The following is a 9,268-nucleotide window of genomic DNA, read 5'->3' on the forward strand; positions in this document are numbered from 1 at the left end:
TGTCGCCTGCAAATGTTTCGAGAATTGTATTCGGATTAGTTGGAATGTCATGTGTGAAGATGGTAAATAGCAGGGGTCCCATTACGCTCCCCTGTGACACTCCTGCGTTTATATCGTAGAATTATAATAATATCGCCGATACTGCGCTGCTTACTTCCACTCTAAAGAATCTGTTTATTAAATATGATTTTATTAACATGTAATATATTCCCGGCAGGCAATTTTTTATTTTAACAAAAGACCATTTTGCTACACTTTATCAAAGGCCTGTTTAATGTCAACTAAGATTGTGAAGCAGTATCTATTGTCTTCGAAAGCTTGGCGAATTGCCGTTGTCATCCTATGGCATTGTTGTATTGTCGAATGCTCTCTCCTAAATCCGAATTGATGGTATGGTATGATAGTAAGCTTATTTGTTATTCTGCCTACTAATAGTTTTTCTAGCATTTTTGATAGTATGTGTTGTAGACTAATTGGTCTGCAGGAGTTATCTAAGTGACATGGCTTATCTGGTTTTGGTAACATAATAATTTCAGATTGTTTGAAGATTTTCGGCCAGTCACCAATTAATTAATGTCGCATTGAATATCAGCACAATAGCTTTTTTAGACAACTTCTTAAATTTTTGGGGGATATTATTTGGTTGAAATGCAGTACTAAGGTATTTTGCGAATAAATCTGCCTTTTCTTGATCGCCCCTGGCTCAAGGTCCGTCTGTATTGGATGATTGTCTTATAGGTGAGTTAAAAATGTTGTAGGTTTTCTGACGTTTTTAATTGGCGTCCATATTGAATGAAAATGAAATTTTTTATATATTTTTACGTTTCAAAGGTTTCTGAATATTTTGGCATTTCGTCGACGATTTTGGAAACACGGATAAAGCGATTTGAATAATTCAAAAAACATTCGATTCGTATTGATAAGGAGACGTGCTGATTAGTTAACATAGAAGGCAGGTTTAGCCGTTTGAAGATAGGGGGCAAAATGTGCCAAAAACGGTAACTCAGTTTTTAACCCGCATCCGTCCCTTAAAACTTCAAACGTTAAAGTTCCTATGTATCAATTTGATACAGGCTAGAAAAACAGGCATAAATCATACAAAAATATAAACAAATCGATTTGTTTTTGTTGTTGATCAAAGGTTGTTTATTTGTGAGTATTTCTAAAATAACAAAAATGTAAAAATTACGTGCATTTGTCACAAATTTTGAAGAAATGCTGAGCACAAATGTACTTTTTACACATGTCACAGCGACTTCTGTACAAATTCGAGTTATTTTTCGATGTACAGATATGACAACGGGATCTTTTGTTTGCCGGTGGTAATTTTTCTAATACACCACTTGCTCTTGAACTGGAAGGATCGCTTGGAACACCTCTAATCATCTGTACAACGGCATTTGCGTGCTCAGATCGTGGTGTTCGCTTTCGTACCTCGATATACGGCATAACCAAATCTTCGGCAACATCAATGATAAAGAGGCGACGACGATATTTTTTCTCTCTTTCTTTCCATTCGGGATTGAGTTCAGTAAATATGACGAAGGCGTTGAATACCGAAACATCCAACATATTCTCAAAAATAGCCATTGGCCAGCGATTTACCTTGCGCTTGCACCTATATGTGCCAACCCTTTCATCCAAAACATCCACACCACTTTTGGTTTTATTATAGTAGTGAATGATATCCGGTTTTTTTTCTTGGGTGTCGTACAATAATTTTTTTGTATGCAGTGTACTCAAAAGAGTAACACACCGGTTTTTTTTCGGTATATATGAGACCATAGTAAGGCGCAAATTATGATCGAACACAAACTCTGAATGGTATTGTGGCTTTCGCTTCATGTCCAATAGAATCGGTGGTATTTCTTTGCGGTTCTTCCTTCCAACGATCGTCATCTTGCGTTGTTTCAGCTCTTTGGCCAACTCGTACGAGGTGAAAAAATTGTCACATGTGACATTACGGCCAGACAATTCATCTGTAAGTTCCAAAACAACACGTTTGCCTTGCTTTGTTTCTGGCGCGCAATTTCGATCACGTCCGGTGTAGATTTGCATGTTGTATGCATAAAATGTACGCGAGTCACATAACGCCCATGCTTTTATGCCATATTTGTACGGTTTAGATGGGATGTATTGTGTGAACGGTGATTTGCCACGAAACGGAATCAATTGTTCGTCGACAGTAACGCAATCGCCAACCACATACATTGTTCGCAAATTTTTATTCCATTTGTCGAAAACATTACGAATCGCAGCGAGCTTATCTCTTGCAAGTCGATCAAGTCGATCCTCTTTGTCATCGAAACGTATGCATGAATTCAAATACTTGAAGTATTTCAACGACATTGTTGCTCTAAATATCGGCCGTCCACGCTTGTCATCCCACAATTCAGTCATGCATTCACCTTTCGAACGGTAAACACCCGCCAATAATAGCAAACCAAAATAAGCTCGTAAGGTGACCAAATCGATGTTTTCCCATGTCTCTTTGAATTTCCTTAGACCATACAAATTCGTCATATCAAGCACAATCGTCTCGATTGGTTTCAGAAATAGCAAAAATGCAGAAACTGGATTAGTGATACGTGAAGTAGCATATGTAGTTGGACCCAAAACATACACAAATGTGTTATTTCATATGATCAACGACAAGCCATAAAAAAACATACCTTTATGAATTGTTGGTATTGATTTTCTTCGAGTATCTGGTGGACAATCATCTCTCGAATATTGAATTTTTTTGTCTTTCGATAAAATCCATGTATTCGGTTGAAGAATTGCTTGCTCACGCTCTTCTTGAGTGGCACACACCAATTCATCTTCGCTCTCCTCACCCTCCTCTTCAGTTTCAGCATCAATTGGCTGGTTATCCTCATCGTCATCACTTGAACCACTATATGGATCTTCTTCGCTCTCACTATCACTTATAATAACATTCCTATTGCTAGTCATCTGTACTTTTTTTTCAGTTCGAACACAAAACAATTGAAAAATGATCTCAAAAAACAAACAACATACGACTGTCGAGCACAATAACATCAATTGAAATGACGCGTTATTTGTGGGCGCCAAAACACACAAACGCTTATTTTCACGCATAAACAAACACAAAGCATGTTCGTAACCAATGAGAATGCCAACAATACACATATAAACACACATAGAGTACAAAGTGAAAATCAAAAAGAAATAGAGAACGCTAAACGCACATATATACACATATGTATCACGCTACAATATATTATGCACAGGCATTGCTGGCTATATACACTCAATCGACGTGAGCAAACACACACAAACAAAAAGAAATAGCTGTAGTAGAGTGCCAGTCACAATACCAAAAAATAAGTAGAACGATATATGTACGTATACTATACTCTATACAGCTGTATGTGCCACACACCAATAATGTATCAATATGATACAAAGAACCGATTTGTAACATTTTTTGTAGGGCCTTTCCATGACGTCACGCACATGCATTGAATGTTTTTTTTGTTCATTTAGAATAGTTAGGAAGATAGCCAAAAACTCGAATCCAAATATTTATACGTATCCCTTTTTTTTTTAGTTTGAATTTTGAATTTGTATCAAATTGATACTAGGGACGGATGCGGGTTAAGAGAACGGAGCGTCCGATTTTAATCATTCAAAAAACATTTTATTTGTATTGACCAGATGAACAAATGATTAAATTTTTGAGAAGGTAGATCTAGCGGTTTCGGAGATTTAGTAAAAAAAAGTAAAAAAAATGCCATTTGGCGGTCAAAAATTATCATTACACATATGCACATCAAATTATCAGATATTTTATGGAGATTTTAATCATGTGTATCAATTTTGTTTGCATTTCTATGGGTTCCGTAGCGTCGTTTGTCCGCTAGACGGCGACGCCTCTATGCAGCTGAAGCACTGCGATTGCTTTGAAAAATAGTTAAAAATTTCCAAAATATTTCAAAATAAAAAAACATTTTTTTGCCAAAAGTTTTTTTTCCAAAAACTCATTTTTTTTCAAATTTTCAAATTTCTCAGAAATTTAATTTTTTCAAAATTTAAAGAAAAACAATCAACCCAGTTAGTTTTGTTATTATATATATTGAAGTGGACTTTGCGTTTGATTACATTTGTGCAAAATGTTGCTATTATTGGAGTATGATCAGAAGATAAGTCCAGGCTATTTTCAATATCCATGTTCATCTATGATATACCGTTAATAATGAAGAAATCTAACAAATCTGGTAATTTGTGTTGGTCAGTAGGCCAATATGTAGGGAAACCTCCTGACAGGAATTTGTATTTTTCTTCGTGTAATAGCTCAGCCAGTTCCTTGCCTTTTGATGTTGTCAGACTAATTGTTCTGTTTTTTGGGGAGCCCCAAAATGTGTTTTTGTAGTTATAGTCGCCACCAGCAATAAATCTAGGACCTAGAGTTTAGTAGAATTGTTTGAAATCAGCTTTCTTTAAATTATGGCGGACTGGACTGTACACTGCTGCAATTACTAGGATTTGGATTTTTTACACGCAGTAGAAATGTGAGGTTTCATTTTACACATACGAAGGGTCTGTTACAATAAGATTTTTTATGGCCAAATAATTGACATCTTGTACACTGGATAATTTCTTTTCTTTTCCTTAAAGGCTCTATCACTGCTATATGATTGAGTAGTTTAGTTAAATTGTATATTTTGCTGTTGTTGTTAGCTGGCTCAAGGTCAATAAAAAACAAATTAAGCAAGCGCTTTGTTTTGTATTGCTTGACATTGATAATATTTCTCACCTTATGGTTTTGTTTCTCAATTTCTTGTTTAATTTCTTCCCTGTCGTACGTATGATGTATGTTTTTCAGCACTACCCTGAATGCCCTTTCTTTGTTTAGCTGATATGTGTGAAAGATCGCTTGTTTTGATTGGAGTAAAGTAACGAGTTTTCTATAATGTTCCGGTGCTGCAACAATAATCTTGACTATGTCATTTGTGTTGAGTATTTTATTTAAGTCACTAATCTACTTCTATACATTGCACAAATGTAATCCACAAATTTATCTATGTTATACACAAATACGGGCGGTGGCCTTTGGACTTTGTATGTTTTCGTTCTGTGTATTCGATGTTGAAGCTAGTAAGCTAAATCTGTTTGATGTTACTATTTCATTGTTTAAATTACCTTCGGTTGAGTTTCGGTTAGTTAAGTGCGGCTTCTACTCTTAGATTGCTTCAAATGAATATTTGGGTTTGTTGAGGTAGTCTGCATGTAAAACACATTTTTTTATTGTATAGTAAGAAATTCAGCTGTCAATTAGTAGAAAATAATTTTTTGATCAGTTCAGCGTTCTGTGAAAAATGGAATATCAAAACAAACATTTTAGTCTTATTTTGCATTTCCATTTTTGCAAAGGGAAAAACGATCCTCCCAAAGGTTAAGTGTTGTTTATGGTGTCGAAGTGGATTAACAGTTATGTTAAAATTGATTTGAAAAATGTCATTATGATGATTTTTCACTCAATGCTGCTCTGATTGTCTAGTTAAAGTTTTGGACAACCTAATTAAGGCAGTAATATAGATTCGGCTAATAGAAACAATTTGGCTATGTTTAAAAAGTATTGGGGCTTGGCTGGAATTTTTATAAATATTACTAAACTACGAACCATCTGATTAAAACCCTTGCATTTTAAAAAAAATCATAATTGTGTCAAATTTTCCTAATTAATGATGACGCACAAGTATAGTAGTTCAACGGCTAATATGAGTATTTAAAGGTAAAGATATTCTATTCAATATATTTTATATATTATTTAATTTTAAAAAAAATCGATTTTATTTAAAATATTTATGACTAACTTAGTATACTTGCCATTATATACATTGCTGTAGCTGGAATAGAAATCATATACCGACATAGTATTATTTTGTATATCATATGATATAATATACCTGTGCAATATATAAGTAATATATATTTATTTATCTTCTATATATATAAAAATAAGTCGGGTTTTCCTTCCTGACGAAATAACTCCAGAACGCACGAACCGATTTGGACAATTTTGCATTCGTTGGAAGGCTTCGGGCTCCGCAAGGTTTATAGCTAAGAAAATTAGTGGTGCATGGCATCGTGCCCTAATGCAAATTGCTGGAACTTCACGCACCGTAATTAAAAATTTGAGTAATAAAAATAATCAATAATTGTTTTAAATAATTGCAAATAGATTATCTTCTATATATATAAAAATAAGTTGGGTTTTCCTTCCTGACAAAATAACTCCAGAACTCACGAACCGATTTCGACAATTTTGCATTTGTTGGAAAGGTCTCGGGCTCCGCAAGGTTAATAGCTAAGAAAATTAGTTGTGCATGGCATCGTGCCTTAATGCAAGCTGCTAGAAATTCACGCACCGTAATTAAAAATTCAAGTAATGACATTAGTGAGAATTATCAGAATTTTGCTTGGTTAAGTCTACTAGCAATTCTTGCCGCAAAGAATAATGATATATACACACTGAATTTCACCATTTAATCAAAAATTGCTGGCGATTTGGTACCAATGATTCCGACTGGTCTTCCGTTTGACTTCAAACGATTGCAATTTCCAGTTCGCCTTGCGTTTGCAATAACAAGTCGCAAGGCCAATCGCTTAGTGTTTGCGGGATAAATTTCAAATAGATTATTTAGAAAATCATTGTTTTTCACATGGGCAGTTATACGTTGCCTGTTCACGAGTTGGAAATCCGCTTTGTTTGTGTTAACGTCAGACCAAAAAACAAAAAAATGTGGCTTGCCAAAGAGCACATCAATGAAACGATTAATTTGCGGATTCACTTTCATTTACTTAGAGAAGTTCAACTAAAAAACACTTCGATTTTTGTAATCGAAATAAATTCATTACTGTTGTATAATAAAATCCAATTTTTTCTTTCCAAATATAAAACAAAAAAAATTCTCATCTTTCTCACGATACCATCTGGTGGCGAAACGGAGTTCGTCGGGTTTGCTAGTATAAATATAAAATTATTATTATACACATACATATAAATATATAATTATTTAAAATAAAAATGTATATAGCTTGTGTTTTATTAAAAATATTTTACAAACAAATGTTCCATACATGCAGAATTTATTAAGACGCGCGGCGAGTAGTGCTGTTGCTAGTCGTTGTAAATCAGAGACGACTTAATCGGGTGTTATATGATCGCGAACGTGTATTTGCCCATGATTTTTCTACTTTTAAATATGTTCTACCACCTGAAATAAAAGAAAATTTTGTACAGTAAAAAAAAATTAATACCCTTTCTAATAATGCTAATTAAAAATTAGTCCAAAGAACCGCACTACCCGAAAATTCTAAACAAAAAAGTATTTTTACTTTTTCATGCACTAAAAAATAATTATTTAACAATATTTGTTATTAATAATATAGTAAACCGTTGTGAATAGGAACCCGCTATTTGTTTGACGATATTTTTTACAGTTGCGACCAAAAACGACTTTGAAAAAAGGGGCCACTTTCACATATTTTCAATGATATCTAGGCCAAATGATGAGCTACGGATTTGAAATTTGGTATATCGAATTTTCTCGAAAATACCTATAAAATGGCATCAAAATCATTTAAATACCAGCCAATTCTGTATGGAAACACGCCCATACCCTCTCCGTTCCGGTTTAAGAAAAAAAGATTCAACAAAAAAAGATATATAAAAATTAGATATAATTTCGTTCTGAGTTAAGAAAATGTCAACTAACTATGTAGACTCGTTAACAGATGTCTTTATAGAGAAACTGAAACCATAAGCCCAAATGTAACCATAAGTACAAATATTTGCTATAACTTATTGGTAAAAATGAAATAGACTTGAAATAACACAACGTGAAGACATGAGATTAAAGCTCAGTATGTTAGAACCTAATATAAACTCTTTGTGCAGCATGCACCAAGCAGTAATAAAATTAGTTCGAAATTTCTGTTTTTGGGCTTATTCCGAAATTTTACTTCTGATGTTCAACAACAATTTAATAGTGAATTTATCTTAAAAGTTATCATTCACATTTTTTTAGGAGCAAAAAAATTTTGTATCGGCGGGGGGTACATGACGTTTTTAGATACTTCAAGATGGGGCGGGGCCCAAAATAGGTTGGAAACCACTGGTCTAAATGGAGAATATTATAATAAGGATGCTTCTTGTACTTGGTCGTGCCTGCGCTGATCTTTGATAATACCTATAACTGTTAACCAAACTAGAAATTATTTTTTTTCAGTACATGCCCACTACTATATCTATAGCAACCTTACCTATCGAACTCTTGTCATCAACTATTCAAGACCTTTTTTTTGCCAAACATGAAAGTGTTCAATATTCCGAATCATTGCATCCATAGCTTCCTGAAGGGTCTGTTTCTCAATTTTCCGTACCAGGTTTCTCAGTACCAGGTTTTCAAATACATTCTATATCTATAGAATTGGACTTAAAATACCGCCTTGTCCCTTAGACATCCTTCTTGGTCCTATGATACTATCATTAATTTTAAAGTAAACATTTCTCTCAAAAAACTGAAGCAGTTATAGCTCTAGAAAATTCATATGGAAGTCCTATATCATTCCTGGTTTCACTTAAAATTTCAGGAATAACATTGTCGTATGCTCCTTTGATGTCGCTAAACAATGCCACGACATAGTTATTGTTAGCATTGGATATATGTAAATCAGCAGTGAAAATACTTAAGTTACCTTTTCGACTTGTCGGCAAAATATTATTTTCTTCTATCCGCCATTCTAAACGCCTTTTAAAGATCCTGTCTTTGACTTTAGCGACACATGTAGCTAGTCTGAATGACGATATTAAACTTGGATTTCTCTGAGCTTTTTTAATGAAAATTAATACGTAATTATTCCCTTCTCGTATTTTATCAGATATTAACCATACATTGTCGATAATTTCAATAAATATTTTCTTGGCCAAAATTAGTAGATTACCAATCATAGTATAAAATGTAAGATCCTTACCCGGAGCTGTATCTGTATTTTTCCAAAAACTAAATTTAACTCCCATAATGAGAACAGCTTTTGAAACAATTTTCAATACAAGATTCAACTTCGACAGGGGCATAATAATCGATTAATCCTTCTCTTATTTCATTCGAATTAACAGGCTTCACAAAATTTTTAAAACGTTTGATCATTGCAAATACCTCCCTCGGTGGAGTATTCGGTTTTAAGTTGTCCGTAAACTGATACCAACTATGTTTTTTCTTTTTCTTAAAAATTCCTC

The 9,268-nt window shown here is 33.9% G+C and overlaps 1 protein-coding gene across 1 annotated transcript; it reads right to left on the bottom strand.

The window, feature by feature from the left end:
- Positions 1–1,185: 1,185 nt before the first annotated feature.
- Positions 1,186–2,955, bottom strand: LOC113389340 (piggyBac transposable element-derived protein 4-like). The gene is made up of 2 exons (XM_026626385.1): positions 2,673–2,955; positions 1,186–2,573 (listed from the first exon to the last, which is right to left on the bottom strand). The coding sequence occupies exons 1-2, from the start codon at positions 2,953–2,955 to the stop codon at positions 1,186–1,188; spliced, it is 1,671 nt and encodes a 556-aa protein (XP_026482170.1).
- Between the last annotated feature and the right edge of the window lie 6,313 nt (positions 2,956–9,268).

The sequence above is a fragment of the Ctenocephalides felis genome, unplaced genomic scaffold (genome assembly GCF_003426905.1).
Source record: "Ctenocephalides felis isolate EL2017-DRISC unplaced genomic scaffold, ASM342690v1 CF-g0.4_SCAFFOLD_00845, whole genome shotgun sequence".
NCBI lineage: Eukaryota > Metazoa > Arthropoda > Insecta > Siphonaptera > Pulicidae > Ctenocephalides > Ctenocephalides felis.

Coding starts and splice junctions, on each gene's coding strand:
- LOC113389340 (XM_026626385.1), bottom strand. CDS start 2,955: ATGACTAGCAATAGGAATGTTATTATAAGTGATAGTGAGAGCGAAGAA. Junction 2,574..2,672: donor AATACCAACAATTCATAAAG/GTATGTTTTTTT, acceptor TCACTAATCCAG/TTTCTGCATTTTTGCTATTT.